General features: G+C 44.6%; 1 protein-coding gene across 6 annotated transcripts in view; it reads left to right on the forward strand.

Annotated features, from left to right (window-relative positions):
- farp2 (FERM, RhoGEF and pleckstrin domain protein 2) overlaps positions 1–22,177 on the forward strand; it is a 51,005-nt gene that overhangs the window by 12,269 nt on the left and 16,559 nt on the right. For all 6 annotated transcript variants that reach the window (XR_004764712.1, XM_035412684.1, XM_035412685.1 and 3 more), the window contains exons 3-13: positions 11,471–11,575; positions 13,318–13,360; positions 13,485–13,563; positions 13,734–13,831; positions 14,169–14,283; positions 16,273–16,420; positions 16,519–16,614; positions 16,722–16,885; positions 17,083–17,151; positions 17,273–17,330; positions 17,434–17,638. Coding sequence is in view for 5 of the 6 variants with exons in the window: in XM_035412684.1 (XP_035268575.1) it covers positions 11,471–11,575; positions 13,318–13,360; positions 13,485–13,563; positions 13,734–13,831; positions 14,169–14,283; positions 16,273–16,420; positions 16,519–16,614; positions 16,722–16,885; positions 17,083–17,151; positions 17,273–17,330; positions 17,434–17,638 (1,180 nt within the window). In the remaining variant the exon portion in view is untranslated. The remainder of the gene's footprint in view (positions 1–11,470; positions 11,576–13,317; positions 13,361–13,484; positions 13,564–13,733; positions 13,832–14,168; positions 14,284–16,272; positions 16,421–16,518; positions 16,615–16,721; positions 16,886–17,082; positions 17,152–17,272; positions 17,331–17,433; positions 17,639–22,177) is intronic.

The following is a 22,177-nucleotide window of genomic DNA, read 5'->3' on the forward strand; positions in this document are numbered from 1 at the left end:
ATTGCGTTTATGAGGGTCCTACGTGCACATTTCCAGCTCTGCTTTCAGGGAAGTACAGAGAAGCTGTCCGTCCTGGTGACAAAAAAAGTTCTGCACAAAAATCAATCCGTATAGTGAAAGTCATTCTTCTAAGAGGAGTTGACCATTTAAAAAACATTTTTTAATTGTAGGGGGTCTTTAAAATCTGGGTGTAATTTCAGTTTTAGGAATGATAGGTGATAAAAACCAATGAGCTGACAAAAAATCTCAGTATCTAAGAACTGTAGAAATAGATTACTGTAGAAACAGATAGATCCCTGCAATTCTCTGGGTCTCAAAATGCTGGGACAAAAAAACCATCATTGTCCATGTTTGTTTTATCGAGTCGGACCGCTCGAGCGCAGTAATTTTCAACCACATTAATTCTGAACCGTGAAGGCGCTGTATAAAAAAAAATCTAGTGTCCCTTGTCAGCTATTTCCCAGAGATGTGCAGTTTGGAAGAAACGGCTGTGATTGATGCTGTCCACAAGCCCCCGCACACTGCTCAGAGAGAATGAGAATCCCTTAATCAACCAGAGCATTCTGGTGGCAAGAGCAGGGGCAGCGTCCATATGTTCCTTAAAGAAATAGGCAGATGCTGCCGCTGCCGCTGCTGCTGTTATGCGCCAATGTTGATTGAGTCTGGTGAGCTGAGACAGCTGATAAGATAGTTGTGGCTCTCTGGTTAATGCTTCATTGAATGTTATTAGTTACATATTTTGATTTTGTCAGTATCGGAAAGATCCTGGTACATTGGTTTATTTTTCGCTGTGTGAAGTTATTGTGTGAATATGGTGAGCATTCCTGTTTCTCGGTGGGAAAATGGCACCTGGAGCAGTATCATGTTTAGTGATCAGAAGAAGGCTCATATTCCTTCTCTTGTTTCACATGAATGTAAATGGACTATCCTGTTTACTTGTAGTGTGATATGCGTACACCCATGAGTACAAATTGCCAAGCCCTTGTTACAACATGCAGCAAGGCCACAAATAACTGCCTCGCTGTCAAAGCCAAGTGGCTGTGGATTTTCCAGATTTCTCCAAGCCTGCACCTGGGCAGCAGTCCCATTAGAAGCTACCGCCATAGATTTCACGAACGGCTTAAAGTGGGACAGGTGGCAAAGGCGGCGGAAACATTTGTTCTTGTCTCTGGTGATCCTCTGTTTGCGAACAGGCTGGCGCTGTGTCTGCCAACTTGTCGGGAAAACTGTGTATCGGACAGGCTTGCGCGGAATCGACACCGATGCGGTTGCAGTAAGAGGAACTTCAGTCAGAAATAGAAGCGGTGCTATGAATGAGAATAGAAGCTGGACCAGGGCCTTCACAACAGCCTGCTGTTGCTCCAGACAGCAGTCTCTGCAGATGCAGTGCATGCTCATGAGCACTGAGCAACACCCCCCCCCCCCTGCTTCAAGCAGAAGAGCCCGGCCTGGTAGCGTCTGCCAGGGGGACCAGGCCCAGGAACACAGGCCCCTTTTATCCAGCATGACCCAGCCCCAGCCAGCCCTTGCTGCTCCAACTTTGGGGGGGTGGCGTTACGTGGAACCTCGTAGTGTGAGAAATCAGTAGGAGGGGGTGGGGGGGGTGCCTTATTCAGCTTCAGCAAACAGGCTCATAAATAGCAGTGCTGAGGACCATGGGGGGTGTCGAGGGGAGGGGGGGGGGTGCTCGCTGGTGCTAAAAGAGCTCTTGTGTCTGATGCGTTCAGGGATTGGGGGGGGGGGGGGGGGGGGGGGGGGTGGTGGCTGCAACAAGCCTGAGGAAGTTTTGCCATGGAATTTTAACAACTGGACTTTTAACCCCCTGCAGTAAGGGACCTGCAAATAAATCTTAGTGCCATATTATGCAGCAGTGGTCAGTTTACCTGAGCTGGTTGAAATGTGGTTGTGGCTGTGTGGAATTTCTTCAAGTTTTGCATGGAGAGTTATCCTTACTTTCGCCTTTGGTCTTATCAAATGAATCTCCTGGGAACAAGATTCGTCAGGGTCTTTATCCCAGAGGGGAGTGTTATCTTGTCTTTGCCCATGCTTCTTACGCCAAACACAGATGTGTAGTCTGCACAGACAATGCTTACGGTTGGCTAATGATTGCAATTTCACACTTTTGATTAAAAGTTACAGTCAGTTAAATCGTCCTTCCTGCGAAGTGTGTAGATATTTTTTTTTTAGGCAGGAAAGGGTGGAGAGTAAGAAGTTTCAACATGTGTCAACAACCCCCCCTCCTCCCCAGTCCAGGTAAATAGCTTTCCATCTCACCGCGGTTGCCGTACATTCAGCTATGCTGATAGATGAACTGCTTGCTTCTGTTTTAAAATGTTCCAGTTCCTCTCATAAGTGGAAACTTCCTTTTTAATGGTCAATGGCACTGAAGTGTGTTAGGCAGATTAATATCAATTATAATGTGAATTAATTGAAAATGAAATTATGACAGCACATTTGAACATCTTAATTTTATACTTGTTTACAGAATATGTTTTTTCCACTGTTTGCCTTGTGTTGTCACCTGAAATGGCTCGCTATAGTGGTGGTACAAGTTGTGACAAGTAAGTCGGTTGGATTTCTGTGCCAATCCTTTCCTTCGTGGAATTCAGATAGACTGAGTTCTATTCTATTGTAGTATGCCAGGGCCTTCGGCCCCTGAAATATATTTGTGTTTTTCATTTTGTTCAGTAAGCAAATGGATGTTGTTTTGGCACACATTTTAAATTATCTTATGTAATTTTATGGCTTGATCACACCATAGATCTTGATTTCTAATCATTTTGAATTATGGTTCAGAAGTATAGTTACATGTAATTTCTGAATAAGATGGTAAGATTGTTAACACTGATTATGAAATTTTTGGCAATATATTTTTAGTTCAACTTTTGAATATTAACCCACAAGATTTGAGGATCATCCAGGTGCTCTTTTGCAAATCTCTTGGTTAGCAGTGGTTTCCACCTTGTTACTCTTCCATGATTCCCATTTTTTCCCCAGTCTCTTTCTTATTGGGGAGTCATGAACAGTGACCTTAGCTAGGACTGGAGAGTCCTACAGTCCTTTGGATGCTCTTCTGGGATCTTTTGCGACTTCCTGAATAAGTTCTTGCTGTGCCCTTGGGGAGATATTGCCGGGCCAGCAACTCCTGGGAAGGTTCACCATTGATCCAAGTGTTTTTTCATTTAGAGATAATGGCTCTCAGTGTGGTCCTGTAGAGTCCCACGCCTTAGAAATGGCTTTGTAAACCTTTGCAGAGTCTTTATTTATGGCTGGACCGCAACAGCGGGGCCAGCCCTGCAAACGCGAATGTCTGTGTCTGACTGAGTGAGTGATGAAGTTACACCATTGGTCGGGTGAGTTATGAAGTCACACCATTGGTCGGCCGGATCACGTGTGTTAGGTCCAGCCATATACTAGGCTTTAACCTGGTCTTGTTTTTTCTCATCTCTTCTGGAATTTCCTTTTATTGTCGCATAGTGTGCTTGTAAAAACTATTGTAAAGTTCACTGAGTGAAGTTTAGATTGAACAGGAATGGCTGCAATTAGGCTAAGCCTTGCTGTGTTCAATCAGCTGAATCTAATTATCTATTAAATTTGGTTAACTGGTTGATTGAATAATTAAGGGGGCAATTAATTTTTTCACATGGGTGATATGGGTGTTAACGTTTTTCATTAAATAAATGAAACAATTTAAAATCATGTTTCTGTTTACTCAGTATCCCTTTGTCTAATATTACATTTTGTCTAAAGATCTGAAACCATTCTGTGTGACAAATATGCAATAAGCAGAAATCGGGAAGGGGGCAAATAATTTTTCGCAGCACTGTACACTGTTATTAAAGACATTACAGCCAACTTATAGCAGATCCCTCCTGAATATGACTGGAATATATTCACTTACATTTAACAGAAAACCCACAAGGCATTTTTTTGCCTTTGGAAGTCGGAAAAGGAAAATAAGTTGAACCTGGTGTTCAGTATTTCAGGGACATATTCCTTTTAAGGAAATTGAGGTCATAAATGGAACAAAATACTTGTAGCAGCATCAGGTTTGACAAATGATTGTTAGCGTTGGATCTTTGCTTGTTGGATCAAGTAATTCTATAAGGATTAAATTTGGCGTACTGTAGTATGTGAATATAGACTGCTTTGCTGACATCTGTCTTTTAAAACACTCTACTACTTATGCACACAAGCGCAGTATTACAAAATACAAGTCCCCTTCAGCCAGTTATGGTGTAGCCAGAATATTGCATTATTTTCAGTTATTAATTTCCAGAACTATAAAGAAAAAACCATGTTGCTATCAATTTTTTCAGGCTATTCCTTACAATTTGTGTGTATGACAGTTGTATGCTACTGTAAGTGTATGCCTGTAGTGTGTAGTCTAGCAATGTGAAGTGTTAATGTGGCTAAGATGTGTGCATAAACAATGTGTGCTGTAAACATAGTTTAAAGGAGTACCATGGTGATTTTCACACTTTCTCTGTTTTATGTGCTATTTGCACAAGAGGCATTGAAGAAACACAATGAGCAAAGTATTAAATATGTCCGTTCTGTATTTTTGGAGAAATATGCGTTTTAAATTCATCATCCCATTTTCAACCGGTTGAGAAAGTTGTCATTTTTCTACGTCACGAATACAGTAACCACTCCTACTTCCACGCCCCGTAAAGAAATCTGACAGGACACACCATCCTGCTGTTCAGACAATGCAAATATTTGACTAACGTTAGGTTCACTTAAATTAGAGTTCCTTTAGATTATTTCTGGTTATATTCATTTAGCTAGCTAGCTAACGTTAGCTAGCTAGGAGGTTTGCTTTCATAAGGCAATGTTATCGATAACGTTAGCTTGCTAGTTCGCTTTTATGAGGACGTTATAGTTGTGCTTTTATCTTAACTTGGCTAGCTAGATAGCAAAAATTGTAACTGGATACAAGTCAACGTCCTTACCTTAGCTATCTATCGATACTTGATATACTACTAAGCTAGCTAGGTTGTGAAAATTCAGCCTCCCAAAGAGAGCGCGTATCATGGGGGTAGCTATGGTAACGGGGAACGGTCTGTCAATCATAGCTAACTGACAGTTCTCATTACCACGCCCAGACGGTTCGGGTGAATTTTTATAGTGGGAAATTTAGGCTTAGAAAAATACGTTTTAAAGTACATTGAAATGACTGAAGAATAAAAAAATTATGCACATTTGTTTTGTTGTTGCCTGAAGACAACTGGGAAGTGTCACGTTCAACCACCATGGTACTCCTTTAATAACGTCAGTTTAGTGTTGCGTATTGGGAAATCCTATTGCAACCTTTTCATTTTGTCGTTCCATAGCCTGTCCCATGACTTTGTAAACTAAATAGTTATCAAATAAATTATATAAGCAGTGTTTATATTGAAGCATATGAATTATTATGAATAGTGTGACTTGGAAGGGATGTCCTGGAGGCTTGACTTGGAACATCCAGGTGTAGCTATATGGAGGTAGATCGCTGCCAAAACATTCTGTGATTGAGCAATAAGATTTTAAAATGCAGTCAGATTGCAAGTGCAAAATGAAAATTTGCAACTAAAAGGATCTAAAACTTGATTTGTGTATGCAATTATTGAATCTGCATTTAGTGTTGTGACTCATTTTGGCAGCTGTCCAACTCCATAGGTGTGTCTGCAGACCTTACCGGTGTGTAAATGTCAAGAATAAGCTGTGTATCTTCAGGATATTATTTATGAGAACCTCTTATATTCACTTTGTCATGGAAAAACTTTATATCAGCAGACCATTCAATAATTGGTTTTCCACCTAGTGGTAAATGGTTTTTGATATCAGACTTGAGAAACACAGTATGGAATGGTGCTTATGATGACTTGTATAATTTACAGACCGTGGCATTCTGTTCGAATTAGGCCAACTTTCAGTAAATGTGTAGCAAGTTGTCAAGAGGGGACGAATTGGTGGAATAAGTTGGAATGTATAATGGGATTCTTTGAATAAATGTAGGCCTATGTCTCATCTGGCTCGGTAACCGCCTGTTTGACAGTGCTTTCCATGTTTATCTATGCCATCGATCTTGCATAGCATTCGGAGACGACTGTGGGACAGAGGGAGGGACACATGAGAGCCCTACTGTGTGCTCGAGTCGTGACGCATGCAAGCTCTGGGCCTGCCCAGCACGTGGGCGTGAGCTGGAAAGAGCGGATGTCGCGACGTCAGTATTGAGCAGGAAGAGCAATCCGAAGTTCGCGGAGACGTGCTCCAACTGACATTTACAAAAGTCCCTGCCTGGGATGTTTGCAGTTGTTGCCACCCCTCCCCCCCCCCATCCCGTTTTTAATCATGCCATACATTGCAATTAGTGTGGCATATTAGTGCCTGAGGCATAAGGGATGGGGATAGAGCTGGCAGCAAATCCGAGAGTCATCGTCCAGATTGCTCAGTGTTTTTTCTTCTTCTTAGATGAGGCTGCCCACAGAACTTTTGCTCTTTCACCTTTTCCTGCTGCAGACCCATCTCAGACATTAGTCTGTCCTGTATATAATCGGTGTGCATTGGCTGTGTTTGCATATATATAAGGGCAGGTCCCTTCAGTGCCTTGAGTATGATTTCTTCTGACCTGACATGCAGCTGAAGGTGAAATTGGCAGGATTTGGTTTGAGCTTGCTGCGGGAAATCAATTGCAAATTGGAATATATTTTCAAATATCGTGCCAATGTTTTTGTAACGTAATATATGAGAATATAGCAGGTAAATAGTCTATCAGTGGGAATAATTAAAGGGTTCCTCATCAGGAACATCAGGAAAATGCAGTGTAAATATGAAAAAAATGGAATGTGTTGAAAGTTGAAGTTGGTTGTGATGCTCCAAGTACGTCGCGTTTTGAGGCGATACCTCAGGCTGGAGCATTTGGTCAATAATGCCCTGTCCACAGTGTCAGCCAGCTTAAGTGGAGGTTACAGGTAACAGTAAGCCTGATTAGCCTCCATGTTATCTGCTGACAAGCCCCTTGTCACCAGCTGTCTCCAGAGGAGCTGTATCAGCCAGGCCACATTCATCAGTCTACATGGTGCGAGTGTGAGCCAGACGTTCACTGGAATACAGCACACCAGTACACCACAGGAATGCTAATGACACTCATCATCATCGAATAGCAATGCTTAAAGAAATGAGCCGTTTCTGAAAACAGCTTAAACTGTTATTAGTAATAGAGTTACGAAATGGAAATTATTTTCAACAACTTGTGAAATACTAAAATTACAGTGATATAAGAAGGTTATTAAGTCCATTTATGGATTTTTATTTTTTATGTGTGTGTATACATTTTTTTTCTTTGTCTACTATTATTTTTACACACAATTTTTAATGATAAATACTGTGAACGTTCCATATGTTCTTTAGTAGAGGTGAGATTTATTGTGCGATTATTAGGATTCAGTGTCTTACGGAGACAGTGTATCATTCAGCAGTTTTAAATTAAACCCATGACATCTGCACATTTCATGTTTATCTGATAGTGCAGGGCATTGTATATATTACATATAACTATCTTCAACTCATGCTTTTAGAATGAATTTGACATAATGCTGTGTCAGAGAAAAGGTAATCTAGTGTGGAAGAAAAATTCAGTTACAACCATGCTTACCTAGCTGCACGCTGGATGAAAAGTTTCTGGGTTGGTGACACAGAAAGCTGTTTTACACGACTATGTGCATTATTGTGTTTGCCTGATCTGGTATCAACAAGTTCCCCTGTAGCGCATTGCACCCTCCTAGATGGAATTAATTCGTGGAAATGCTTGAAATGGAAAATTCACCATGTCACGTAGAGAGGCTTTGCATCGCTTGCATGCCAGTTCCCTTCCCGACTTTCTGTTTATGTCAAATTAGAACCAGTGCGTGTTCTCCGTCTTTGCTTATCATCTGTCTTGGTTAAATCCTCGCTGGTGTTTTCGTGGCCGTCATGTTTATGACATAAACCTGGCCTTGGGTCTTTATGATGTGGCGTGGCAGCGCTTCTCTGTAAGGGCGGGGGGGGTGGGGGGGGGGCGTTCGCTGAACGCAGTCCGAGGGGAAATGAATGATTGTCTGTTTGCAGTAAATGGGCACATTTAAGACCGCACAGAGGAAGCTGTTGTTTTGTCCAGAGGGAGGTTCGCTGGTCTCATTGATGGAGATCTGACAGGACACCGTGTGTCCGGCTCATTCCGTCTCGGAGAAATCTTGTAACTGTCGTCGAATCGCGTGACGCCATTAGAGGCTAAGTTCCCGAGACATATTTGTCTAATAACCTTTGAGGAATCTTCTGGGGTGGAGGCTTCAGTGCGCTGGAAGGGTGGGTGTCTGGGAACTTTCAGTGCCATGAATAAGCAGAGGCCATTGCACCATGCGTCGTGCTGTGTGCAAGTCTCAACACATCACTGCTACTGTAAAATTTAAAAAGTCAAATGGGAGTGTTCAGTTACAGCTGTAAAGTTAGTTTAACTCAAATATATTTGCTGGTGGTCTCCACACTTGTGTGTGTATCTTCTGTGTCTTTAACCGTTATTATTCCTGGGTGTCAAGAATTTATCCTTCACTGGTAAAAACCATCCCTACCAAAGCCATAGCACAGCCAATGTAAAACCATTCCCGCAATACCCAAAACCATTTGCAGCGGTACTTTCTCCATCTCTCATATGGGAAATTCACACAGCTTTGTATTTGTGAATACTGCCATAATGGGCATAAAATCATCTTGGCTGATTTGCGTAGATATTCTAGCTCCTAAAGGAAATGCTCAATTTCTTCCTTATTCAGCCAAGAACCTGCCCCTCCTTTACAAGCGAAAGCTTTCCCACATGTGCCTCAGCGACTGGAGCACCGCTCACCGTTATCATATCAAAGGGAGTGAAAGGCCTCAGGTTATTAAGTCAAATAATATTTTGACACTCCCACAGTTCTGAGCTTGTGGACTGAGTCACTGCAGCGGTAGATTATTTTCCAATCTAGACTCATTTTCCCTCCCTTTGTGCAGGCTTGGGTCATATGCTGTGCTAACCAGCCTGCTCTGGGAAAATGTTTGTCCAGGCTAAATGCTATAGTATGAACCCCGCTACCTGGTTTTTTTTTTTTTTTTTTTTGATTCCAAGGCTTTTAGTGCAATATCATATTAGGGGGTTAGTCTTATTTGTGTAGTCAGTATCTGTGAACTCGTGATCATTGTTTTGAGGGTTAGCCAGGTTTGCTCTCTCAGGTTAATCCTTATCTACTAGTTATAGCTCACTGAGCACAAAAAATCTTTTAAAAAATATTTAACACTTATGTGTCACTTCCACGGAAAGGTGAAGTATTATTGGAGTCGATTACAGTTACGTCATGCGCACACGTTCTACCCCTGCAGACAAATTGGCTACAAAGTGTTGTTTTTTTCAGTAATTACTTTCAAATGTGCCAAGGTGTAAGTTTTGAAACGGCAGTTGGGTTAATGGCATAAATCTTTTTGCCGAAGCACTGCTTGTTCTAACACCTTAAAATGAGGTAATTATATCTGCAGATCTGTCATGGAGAAACCCACTGGGAGCGAATGACGTTTGGTAGGTTTAATATAGTGGTGTTTTTCTGAAGGTCCTGGCTAAATATATGCCAAATATGACTGCCAGTCTGGGGTAAGTCATGCACCGTGAGCGTCAGGAATGCAGCATGGCTGCCTGTCTCCCCACAGCCAACGGGACTACTGGCATCCTAACCGAATCTTTCCGTTTATGCCCAATCTGGGGGCAGGGGATGGAAGTGATTGTCTTCCTGCCCAATCTACCCAGCCAGGAACAATTAAAGCATTTATACAGATTGCAATTTTTTTAATGTGTCACGCTCAGTGTTGTGAAGGATTAAGCGGTTTTCCAGTGAAATGAAACGCTCCCTCACGTCCACGCCGATTGCGCCACGCGGAGCCGTTGGTTTTGTTTTGCAGGCGGTCAGGCAACATTAGCTGCGTGAGTTTCCCCCTCGGAGAGATCTGCAGGAAAAATCGCCCAGCCAGATTGTTCTCTGGAAGTATTTAATGGACTCTGATTGAGCTTGTATTGCCGTTTGATAGGGATTATCTTTTAATCACATCTATGGCCATCTGCGCAGAAGCGTAAATGCAGGTGATGGTTCACTACTCACATTCTACCATAGATATCTACAGTATAACCCTGAAAGGCTGATGTAGCTGCGTGCTTGTCATATAAGATATATGTATATACAAGATATATAAGATATGTCAGCTTTGCTGACAATTTTCAAAACTGGGTTACAGTAACTGTGTAATATGTGTATGCATTGATGTTGACATGCAAGTCACTCAGCACCGTTCTTCTTGCTAACTTTTGGGTACTGTGGATGGGCAGAAATTAGTTTTCGTTAAAGCAAACCAGAGATTTTTTAAAACCCTGTTTTACATTAACGCCAGATGTTTTCATCTATAATTTATGTATAAAAATTCACAAGCTAGGATTTTCTGTAAATTGCAATTAGTCCTCCTTTTAGTAGAAACAAACCCTGGAGCGTTGTAGTGCTAAGCTGAACCAGATTTCGTCCTTGTCAGGTTGTTTTCTTGTGAACACAGCATTAGACTCTTTGATTAACCCAGCCCACGGAAACGCCCTCAATAACCACAGGGTAGCACCATCAGGGTGGCAACAAAGGGTTTCTGCCCTGGTTCTTGGAGCTTTTGCACCAGTGGTTGCCGAAAATTCCAAGTACATTTTTTCTTTGACCCACTTCTTGTTGAAAATGTAGCCTAACATAGGCTACATTCAGATATAGAACCAAAATGTTTTTAACAAAACAACTGCATGCGCACTGTAAGCAGTGTAGGGAAGTGTGAAAGTGTTAAAAGAAATATTACATGGAAATTGTGATGGATCTCGGCCCCATTCATGACCCACTGGCAGGTCCTGTTCCACAGTATGCAAATCCCCTGCCTCATACTGCCAGTGAAATGCAGTGAAACGGAAGAATTACTCACCACTATCTGGCGACCATTATCTAGTCTTTCAATGAATGTTCATTGCGGATAATATGTGTTCACTGTGAAAGGTTTTTTTAATCTAATTTAACCTGCCTCTTTACACATGTCACTCTGACTGGTGTATTAAATGTAAGCTAAGCAAATGGCAGTGTCCAAAGATCTGTGTTGAGAATAGGAAACCTGAAAACAAGCATAATAACATTACATTACATTACAGGCATTTAGCAGACGCTCTTATCCAGAGCGACTTACACAACTTTTACATAGCATTTTACATTGTATCCATTTATACAGCTGGATATATACTGAAGCAATGCAGGTTAAGTACCTTGCTCAAGGGTACAACGGCAGTGTCCTTCCCCAGGAATCGAACCTGCGACGTTTCGGTTACAAACCCAGTTCCTTACCCACTGTGCTACACTCCGTCCTCCAGTAATAACCCTCTTTATGCACCCTTCTCCCGTTCTCTCTTTCCCCCCAGACCAAGGCTGACGGTCAAATGCTCCTGTCCGAGGTGTTTAAAAGATGCAACCTCATCGAGAGCGACTACTTTGGCCTGGAGTTCATGACCATGAAGATGAACTGGGTATGTATCTGGCCGTCAAAGACCGGACGGTTTAACTGCCAGATGAAACTGAACAGGTCCCCTTTGGAATTGAAATGACTTCCGCTGCGATTTTGAAAAAAAAAAAAAATTTATGTGACACAGCTTGATAACCTTTGAACACAGCCTTTTAGCTCTAAAGCACCATCAGGTAACAGCGAAAAGACTTGGCAGGCAACTGTTGCCTATGCAGGGATATTAGTCTATGAACTGACGAGCTGCTTGTGCAGTGGGCATATTATATAGCTTCCTGTGCCGTTTCTTCTCAAAGCAGAAACCGCTACTGCCTCATAGATAAACTGAGTATTCTACATTTATTTTGTTGTCTTATACCATTGTTAAACATTTTACTGTACTTCAGACAAAGCTTTCCTTCTCCCTAGTGGAACGTAGCTGTTCTGATCCAGACAAAGCATGTCTGGTTCAGAAAGCTTTAGTGAAGACTCAAAAACCTGGTGTGACTAAAATAACAAGTATCAAGCGGACTGAAAAAAAACTCTGGGATAAAAGGGAGAAACAGAAGATATACGGATGTGAATTGCAGACTGATGTATAGCATTTACAGTGGGGAATTCCACGAAGGCCGCTTCAGGCCAAAAAAAGGCTTAGAGGTCCGAGAGAAGCTTACTTTCTGGACTGCTAGCAGTACGCTTTGGCCAGACATCAGGGGCTTTCAAGCACCACCCGCATGATATGAAAAACGTTCCGATAGAACAGATGCATAGATAGATGCAGCCCTCCCCTCCTTTTCCCATATCCTCTCGCTAAGCCTGTGAGCGGTTTGGTATAAATTGTTCAGGAGCGTATTCACAATGTAAAGGTTTACTTGGTTCACAAAGACCACCTCACCACAAATAAGGGCACTGGTATGTTTCTGTGTGTGAAGCCAAAGTGTGTGCACTGTTTCCTGGTTGAGCAAATTGGGAAGGTCGGTGCGACGCTCCGTGCGTGGCCTTGTTGGTTCGGGCTGGGTCTGAGGGGAGGTTCAGAGCCTCTGTGACGAGAGGTGCATTCCTCACTCAACCAGACCCAGATGTGGGGAGGAAGAAGGGCCTCCACCGTGCAGCCCCGCAGCTCGGCCTGCCGCTAACCCTCCCTCCCCTCCCGCTGTGTCACTGTCCGGCCTACACAGCCATCAGGCCCACAGCCAGCTCCTCCTCCTCCTCTTCTTCCTCAACATCAATCGCAAACAATCGACACATCCAGCCCCTCTCCTCCTGCTCTTCCTCCTCATCCGCCTTGATGTAATTTTCATAGTGCTGACACATCCCTCCCCATCTCCTCCTCGTCCTCCTGGTCCTCACCATCAGTCGCATACCGTTGACACATCTAGCCCCTCTTCTCCTCTTCCCCCTCCTTCTCCTCCTCACTGTCATTTACATACTGTTGACGCATGCTGCCCCCCTTCCTCTCCTCCTCCTCGGTGTCATTCATACTGTCACCTCTCCCTTTTAGGCCACATATTCCGAACCAGGCCTTGCTGCCCTCTTTCACAGCAGCATCATTGTTTGCAGTTAAAGCCCTTGGCACGAGCCGTGGAGGCAGACTTCCTGCACAGTGTTCGGTTGTTGTCCTCATTGTGACCTGAGCTTTTCACTAGAGCGGCGCATTCAAGCGCATCACGGACAGGCAGGCAGCATCAACAACGCACTCATTTTTCTATACAGACTATGAGATTAAGTTCATACTGGCGAATTCATGTCACAGTGCTCTTGTCCTTTCAGGCTTGGCTGGAACCAATGAAGCTCATTGTGAAACAAGTGAGAAGTAAGTGAAGGGCAAGTTTTTTCCTTTTCTTCCCACACTCCTTCCTTTTTTCCCATTTCTTTTATTACTGCTGTCTTGTAAGACTGCGCTGGATGTGTTGTAAAGTTGTGTGCATTTGCCGCAGGGCCCCCGAACACAACCTTCAGGTTGTCAGTCAAGTTCTTTCCCCCCGACCCTGGCCAACTGCAGGAGGAGAACACCAGGTCGGCAGTACCCTGATTTAATTAAACTTCAGACGTTCGTAGCATTTCATATCGATGTACACTGAGATGTATTGATTCCAGATTGCACTTCCATACATTTATTCTTTTTGCCATTGTAATAACAGATCCTTGTTTTTGTGCTTGTACATTGATCTGTGGTATTCCTGCAGGTACCTGTTTGCCCTGCAGGTGAAGAGAGATCTTATCGAGGGCAGGTTGATCTGCTCGGACAGCACTGCGGCCCTCGTCGCCTCTCACCTGGTACAGTGTGAGTACCTTCCCCTGCTGGATGCACGCATCGGGACTGTCCTCCAGTGTTCGATGGACGGTTGAGGGTATTAAAGCCCTTTAGCACATTCCTGTCACTGTGTGTCACTGCTATCATTGAAGCATCTACCCATTATTAAAAAGTGGGGGGAAAAAAGCTCTACAAGACATGGAATCTTCTGCGACTGTAGGTTTATATGTATGTCGGAAGGTTGACTGCAAATTATAAAGTAATATCGGTGGAGTGTGAAGTCAGAGTAAAACGACGGCTGTGGTACCGGGTACCTAATATCTAATTTTTTCACAATGCTTTTGTTGCCCTTCCTTCGCCCCGACAGCGGAGATAGGTGATTATGACGACATGGCGGACAGGGAGTTCCTGAAGATGAACAAGGTGCTGCCAAACCAGGAGGCACTCCAGGACAAGATCATGGAGCTCCACCGCAGGCATCTGTGAGTCACAGTCCCAGGCAGTTTTGAACAGAGAAGTCTGGAAGATGCTTTATGCTTGCTGGAATCATGTATTGTCAGGGTAGTACTGGTCCCGGAGATTCTCTGTCCAGCAGGATTTCCAATTTCTCTTGAAATGACATAGTTAGACCTGGATGTAATGATTAATACACCTCAGCTAAACAAACAAAGAGTGGAAAAGTAGCCTGGGCTTCTGTGCTAGTGGATCATTGCCTGCTCCTAATGAATCATTTCTGTCTACATAAGCTGACCCTGGATCAGCTGTAGCTTTTTCATGTTATGGCTTTGGTAAAGCTTGTTGAGGATAGAAAGTACTTGGAACCACTGAGAAACCCTTTGCCAAGTCCTTACAAACATCACTTAAAGCCTGAAGTCATATAGCACTGTATTTCCCAAGAGCCGTGTTTATTTTTGGCACATTGGCTGACATAATGGAAGATTAAGATGGCTGTCTCTTTTTAAAAGTACAGTTAATCAGAAACTTTTGGAAAAGCCGACACACAGTACAAGATGGCGGCATCACAGTCTTTCCATAGCTAATGTACAGTCTGGCCTGAGAATGTAGAAGAGCTGAAAGTGGAGCATAAAACCACTAATGCGGACAGCAGGGAGGGCTAGGCACAGCTGGGTTATGTTTGCCTTCTCTGCAGAACTCATCATTGGCAGAGTCCCCAATAAAGTTATTCCTTTGTTGAACCTGGGGGTTGTGAGAAATTTAAAAAAAAAATTAGTTCTGATATCAGTAAAAGTAATAATAAAAAAATACTGTAGATTGTATGCTTGAACATGAACATCCACATTCTGCAGTGACCTGGAAATGTCTGACCATGGTCTGCATTTCTGAGCAGTGGTTTTTGATTTAATGCTATAACTGTGTAGAAGAATTTTCCACTGGCTGGTGCTCTTCTAAGAACAAGATATGTGGTATTCATAGATGCTGCTGAGTTGTACATGCAAGCTACATTCTGAGCCATTGTTGACGGTTTGTTTCATGTGACAAGAGCCGTATAGATAAGGCTTTGCTCCTTCAGGGGAGGACTTTGAAAATCACGCACATCTAGTCCCACCATCCGTACTGGTCTTAATTTAGTGTGCCTAAGGTGGTGACGCCACCGGAGTTCAAAGATCTCTGATAAGGTCATTTTGTGGGATATTGTTCTGGAAAAGTGCAAAGTGGCACACCTATTCTTAGATATCTAGGTAGACACGCAAAGTCCAACTAGTTACACGCACAAACTCCCGGACTTGCACATGCAAGTGTAATCCCTGGGTCTGTTTTAATAACCCTGTGGATAATTTCTTCAGGTGCCGTCCCCTCCAAATTCCTGTCCTGGTTCGCTTACTGCTCAGCAGGGTTGTCTCATCGGTCCCCGCGATGCAGTCGTGGGTTTGGCCTGTTCGGGAACATGCTTTAATCCCTCCTAGCCAATGACGAGTTCACGCTGGGTTCCCAGCTCGCTGCCTAATCCCCTGCAGCTCGGTGCTGTTTTATTAGCCATACGGTCAGCAGGACCCGGGAGGGCCATAAGGAGATTTCTCCGCTTAAGGGATGAGCAAAATTAGAATGCGTTGATGATCTGGCGTGCAGCCAGGCTACCATGATTAGTTTTTCCCTGGAGGAAAACATTTGGAGGGCTTGATGGCGTTCTTTCTCTCACATGATGTCACATGATGGCATCCTGTAATCGTACACTGAAGATATTTCAAGGTGGGGGGATGTGAGGGGTTGGGAGAAGGGAGATGATTCTCTCTAGATTCCACTCTGGGTTAAAGGGAACATGGTAAAAACAGGGCCTGTTTGCTCAGGTTATCACTGACATTAAACACTTATATATTTTCATTGGTTTAATCTCATATGTAAGAAGAGTAAAGGTGTCATTTTGGATTTCAGGTGACCCGTGTCCATTCATGAATTAATTAAAGTTCAAGGTCCACGCTTGATCCTATTCTTTTTTCTCTGTCCCAACACAGGGGCCAGACTCCGGCCGAGTCAGACTTCCAGGTGCTGGAGATCGCTCGTAAGCTGGAGATGTACGGCGTACGGTTCCACCCGGCAGCTGACCGCGAGGGAACCAAGATCAACCTGAGCGTGGCTCACATGGGCCTGCAGGTGTTCCAGGTGAGCGCGACACCTGCCTCGTGCCTCTGGTCACACAGTGACGGTGTGAAAGTTGGGATCTCTGTCCTCACCGTGTCCCCTCTGTGCTCTTTACTCAGGGAAATACCAAAATAAACACGTTCAACTGGTCCAAGATCCGCAAGCTGAGCTTCAAGAGGAAAAAGTTCCTCATCAAGCTCCACCTGGACGCTCACGTGGGTGTTGCCAGGTCGCCCTTGCTGGCAGGGTGTCCTTAAAAATCCGCGCAAAATGCCAGTGCAATGGAGTGATATAGACAATGAGGCCCCTGTTTGTGTTTCAGGGTCCCCACCAGGACACACTGGAGTTCCGGATGCCCAACCGAGACCAGTGCAAGATGTTCTGGAAGAACTGTGTGGAGTACCACTCATTCTTCCGCCTATTTGACCAACCACAGCCCAAATCCAAAGCCATCCTCTTCAGTAGAGGCTCCTCATTTAGATACAGGTACCACACAGCAGTCGAACATATGGTACCGTTTCACAGTTGATTATGAGGTACTGTTCACATTGTTCTCAAACAGGTGGTGCATGTAACCTACAGTAGTCCTACCCCTTAGATCCTCAGACATATTTGATAACCGGTTGGAGAGAGGTTTTCTCACAGTTACTCTGTGTGTGAGGTCATATCTCTGTGGGTTTCAGTGGGAGGACTCAAAAGCAGCTGGTGGACTTCGTGAGAGACAATGGATCCCGGAGGACACCCTACCAGAGGTGAGCAGACACCTGCCAAGTTCACACATCGCACTGTAGTGAGCACAAAACAGGCGCGTTTGACTGCCGTGGGCAATACCTGTGCGTTTGCGTGAGCTTTCTGACTCTTTCCGTTCGGCAGGAGGAACAGCAGAATCCACATGTCCTCTCGCTCCCTGATGACTGACGTGCCAAAGAAGGTCGGTAGAACTCATCGGAAGACTTCTCGCTTTTTATTGCTTTGACTGAACCGTCCCCTCGGCATGGCACCCCTGACGCACGTCTCCCTCTCCCTCCTTTCAGAACCTGTCGTTCAGCGAGAGCCTCAGGGTCGGGGCCTCCCCTTCCTCGGTCAACTTCTCCTTCCACTCCTTGCACGCCTCCAGTGCCCCGCCCCGGATGGAGCCCCCGAACCAGCCCACCCATCAGCAGCTGCCAGCCCGCCCACCCAGCCCCCCAAAGGAGGACCCCATCAAGGCCGCCCCCCCACCTCACTACGCCTTTCAAGGTGCCACTTGTAACCGGGCGGCAGGAGACTGCAGCCCCCCGTTTGTGTGTGTAGAGAGTAGCGCTTCCAACCCACGACCCTCCCAAAATGGCAATGACGATGCGGGGCAGGAGGGGAGGGGCGGGAGGGCTGGCGTAGGGGGAGGGGAGCGGAAAGGATCTTTCACCGCCGAGATTTTTGAGGCGGAGCTCCTCAGAGCTAGAAAGGGGCCCCCCTTCCCCATAGCAAACCCGCATCTGCAGGTCACCGAGGAATTCATAGATGACGACCCAGCTGAAATCTCCTTCTTCGGTGGTGGCGTGGAGGCGTATAGCTACGGGTTCGAGGGAGCAGAGAAGGAGCTCGAATTTGGTTATGGGGAGGGCAGCCTCGGCAACCCTGGGCCCTACGACGGCCTGGGGCTGGAAGAACTGAACGGCGACCCCGCCCGCTACCCCGAGGGAGGGCTGGGCCGCTCGGAGACCAGCTCGCTGGTGAACAACCGGTCCGATTGCAGCTCGCTGGACAACCTGCCGCTCAGCTCCGCGGCCGACTCGCTCTCGCTGGGCTTCAGCGGGCCCGACCTGGCCTCGCTCCGGCTGCCCGGCTCCGACAACCCGTCGGAGGCCAGCTCCATGGTCAACTTCCCGGCGTACTCCGTGCGGTCGGAGGCCAGCTCGGCCATGCAGTTCAGCGACCTGGTGGAGCAGCTGGAGCAGCTCAGCTACCCCCCCACGGCCACCGAGGGCTCCGGCGCGGGCAGCTCCGACTCCGACTCGGACTGGGGCTCGGACGGCGGCCTGCCTCCCGACCAGAACCTTTTCTACAATAACCCCCTGGTTGGCGGGCCCAACATGGAGGGCTTCCTCCTCGAGTGCCACAATCTGCGCTCTATGGCACTGGGTGACCAGCCTGAGATCACCCAAATCAAAATGTAGAGTGCATTACCGCACCCACACCACACTCCACACTCCCTCCCGCTCCTCCTGAGGCAGTAGTCATATCTGCCAAGGGACACAGGGCATTTCTCCACACACCACACAAGACAGAGCACTGCAATATCAATTCACTGTCAAATCACGATCTTATATTCATTAGACAGGTTCGCAATTAGCACTACTTGGCTCTTGTATAATTCAAACTATTGATACTATTTCTATTGATACAAACTATTGATTTTTTTTAACCGCTACATTTATTAGACTGGGCTGCACGATTGTTCCCCTCCCTTCACTCTGCTTTGGATTTGCCCTTGTCATTAGCCTGTTCTTGCAGACATTTGACTTTTTTTTTGTTGGTGCTGTGGTTGCCTGTGGTTACGAGCCCTGTGCTGACGGGGCTCCCAGAATGTTGTTCCCAGAATGCAGGGACAGGAAGATCTCGCTGTGCCTCATTATAATAGTGCCCGATCCAGGTAATCTGCCTCTGTTCTGCATTGCCCAGTTGAAAAGGTTATGCAAGGCTCAAATGCTGTTATGGAGGGTTGGTTCTACATGGGCCTTTTTTTTAAATTTACCTACAGATTAGCATTAGGTTTGCTCTTTTGTAATATCGAGGCCCTGTGTTTCGTCACATTATTACTCCGTCACAACTCGTCACTTTTTACTCTTGGACATCGTTGAAATCTGTTGTGTTGAGATCAGTTAGGTTTATAAGGGAGTGGTAGCTGCCATGCTCCTGTATATCATATTAGAGATTATTGCCAAATGCCTTATTTTATTGGAAGGAAAGTGTTTTTGTGTGACAGCTGATTGTCAGACAGTAGTTCTATTGCATACTTAAGAATGTATTTTTTATTGTCGTGAAATTTAATTTTCCTGCAATATTTTTATATATCTGAAGTGCCAACCTTGTTGTCTTAAATCAGTGTGCCATCATTGTCCTCAGTCTGAAAGCTGGTAAGTCCCAGTTATATGCCATGTTTATTTTCCCCTGACTATTACACAATGGAAAACAAGTCAACAGATACTATATAGCTGTTTTGTGACTCAGTAAGCAATTCATATGTCTTTAATGCAGTATACTTAACAGTGCAAGCTCATTGTGTGCTCTGAGAGAAGAATCCTTGATTATATATAGTTGTCTCTGAAGACGTTTACATGAAAAACATGATTCACAGTGAGGAGCAGGATCTCCTTGCTTGACTACACCCTAACCTCAGAACGATCCTTTGAATGGGATTTTTGAACAGCTCAGGGCATCTGTTAAAATAAACATGGCCTATACTAAGTCCTCAGATGATCTTACCTATAGTGCAAAGCAGTTTCAACCAAAGATTTTGGTGCTGTTTAGGTCAACTTCAAAACTTTCCTCCTACCACTAATTGGGTTTTGGTGAAACAGTGCCATCTGCTGATTATTGAGGAAAAGAATGAATATCCTCCTCAATACTGTATTAAACAGCTCTGACGATACATTAACTTTGTAACTGTAATGAACTGAGTCAACAGTGAACATAGATAAATGGTGGGAATTCACTCAATGAATGCAGAAGTATTTCTATATCTTTTCTGGATATGCTGTGGAACAGGAAAGGCAGAAGAAAAGGACCCTGCTTTTACATGAGCTGGCTTTTGTGTCTTCACGGTATTGGCAGTTTTCAGACAACAAAAGTGAAAGGAATGTTGTTGCTCATTAATCTCATTTCAGAAACCACTAGCTAAATGTGCACTTAAAGTTGGTGCAATAAGGCATTTAAACGACATGACCTTTACAATTCACAGTTCCTTTACATGTAGTTAGAAAGATGTTTTATTCAAGGAAAAGCAAGCGCTTATGAATAAATTAAAAAGGCTGTCATCTTTGTAAGTTTTCACAGAGAACATTGGAAGAATTTGGCTGTTAAGGACAGTGAGGTTTCTGGCAATGAACAATGCCAAAGGCCAAACCTTTTTTTTACATGTTTAAACTTTACTGTGAAAATTCACACTTTTTGTTAAGCTGTTGGGATTTTAAAAAGAATTTGACAGCAAATCAGTAGCTATAATTTAATTTCAAAATGATTTAACAGCACTGTCAGGTAATAATTTGCCTGCATAATGAAGTGATTTTTCTATGTTGTGAGAAGGGCAGTGTTCATACGTTTGGTTCCTCTTCTGTGTGTTAGAAGCTGTTTTTTTTTTTTTTAGCACTTATGGCAAAAAAAGAAAAAACACAGCTGCATCAGTGTGAAACTGCACTCGGGTTAGTTGTTATAAAATGGTTTTATCACAGTTACAGTGAGTTGCTTGCCTATTAATAAGAGCTTAGTCAGCAAAATGTCTTTCCTTCTGAATGTTGGAATTGCGCTCGTTTTAAAGTTTCTACTCTGAACCTGGCTGTCATATTTTGCTGGTGCACAAATCAGTCGGTGATATGGCCCGTAGCATTGAAGCTTGGTGTTTTCCATGGCATTGTTGAACTTGTGATATTACCTTATTTTTACCTCTGGTTCCTACCATAACTTTGCGTTAGCAGCAGTGATTTTTGTGTCAAGTCCAGCCGCAAAAAAAAGAGAGGTCTGTGTCAGTCGGGCGCGACCGCTACGCTCACAGTCCCTCGCCAACCAGCCGCGCGCACGCGTGATGCCAGACGAGGCACACCTGACGCTTAGCACAGTTAGGAAAAGCCAGGCTAACCGCTACTCCTCCGCGCGGTGTTCACGTGTGTGTGTGTGAATTTGGGCGCGGCAGCTCAGGCTGAGTGCCCCACAGGTTTCGGTCACGCCTGTTCTCTAGCGCTCGCTCGGGACTGGCACACGTTTCGCCTGCTGGTACATTGGCGAATGTCCTCTCGTTTTTTTGGGGTTTTTTTGCCTGCTCTGAGCTGTCCTTGTAGTACATATCCCTTGGCATGTTAATTTTCATTGCCTGTAACTATATATTCACCAGGACTGTATTCACATATATATATTTTTCGGACATTTTTATAAGGATTTTTTCAGAGTAAACTTTACATATATTTGCTGAAGTCCTTGATTCTTTTTTTTTATTATTTGAATGTAATATGTGAAAAGTATTTACAGTAGGTATATACAGATGGATGATTATTTGCCCTGACAAGAATGAAGAAAGGTTTTTTTTTAGATTTGAGAAATGGAGTTCAGTTTAAAACCTCTATGAAGTAGCTGCCATTCTCGTTGTCATTTTGAGAAGGTGAAACCCTGCTTGGGGCAAGTGTGAGCTTCGGACCCTCTCTACTGTCGCGAGCGAGGAGCGGGCCCCTAGCTCCTCCGCTCCCCCCCCCCCCCCCCCCTCCAGACTGCAGTCTCTGAGCCACTGAGTCCCTGGTGTCTCTGGGGAAGCACAACTCTGGGGAAGCACAACTGTGCCCACCTGTCAGGACCCCCCCCCCCCCCCCCCCAATGCCACGTACACCAGTGCAGAGCCTCTGTCTGTCACAGGACATTCGAAACGTGATCTTCCATGCCAGATTTGTGGCATGTACAGTAAGCTGTAGTGCTCAACTATGAGTAAACTGTCAATTCTGTGTCACAAAAGCGCGTCACTCTGGTTTCCTGACACATGCAAAGGAGTAAACTTGCAGCTGATGCTCACGCGGGGTGATAACTAGCCACAAACTG

The sequence above is a fragment of the Anguilla anguilla genome, chromosome 4 (genome assembly GCF_013347855.1).
Source record: "Anguilla anguilla isolate fAngAng1 chromosome 4, fAngAng1.pri, whole genome shotgun sequence".
NCBI classification, from domain to species: Eukaryota; Metazoa; Chordata; class Actinopteri; order Anguilliformes; family Anguillidae; genus Anguilla; species Anguilla anguilla.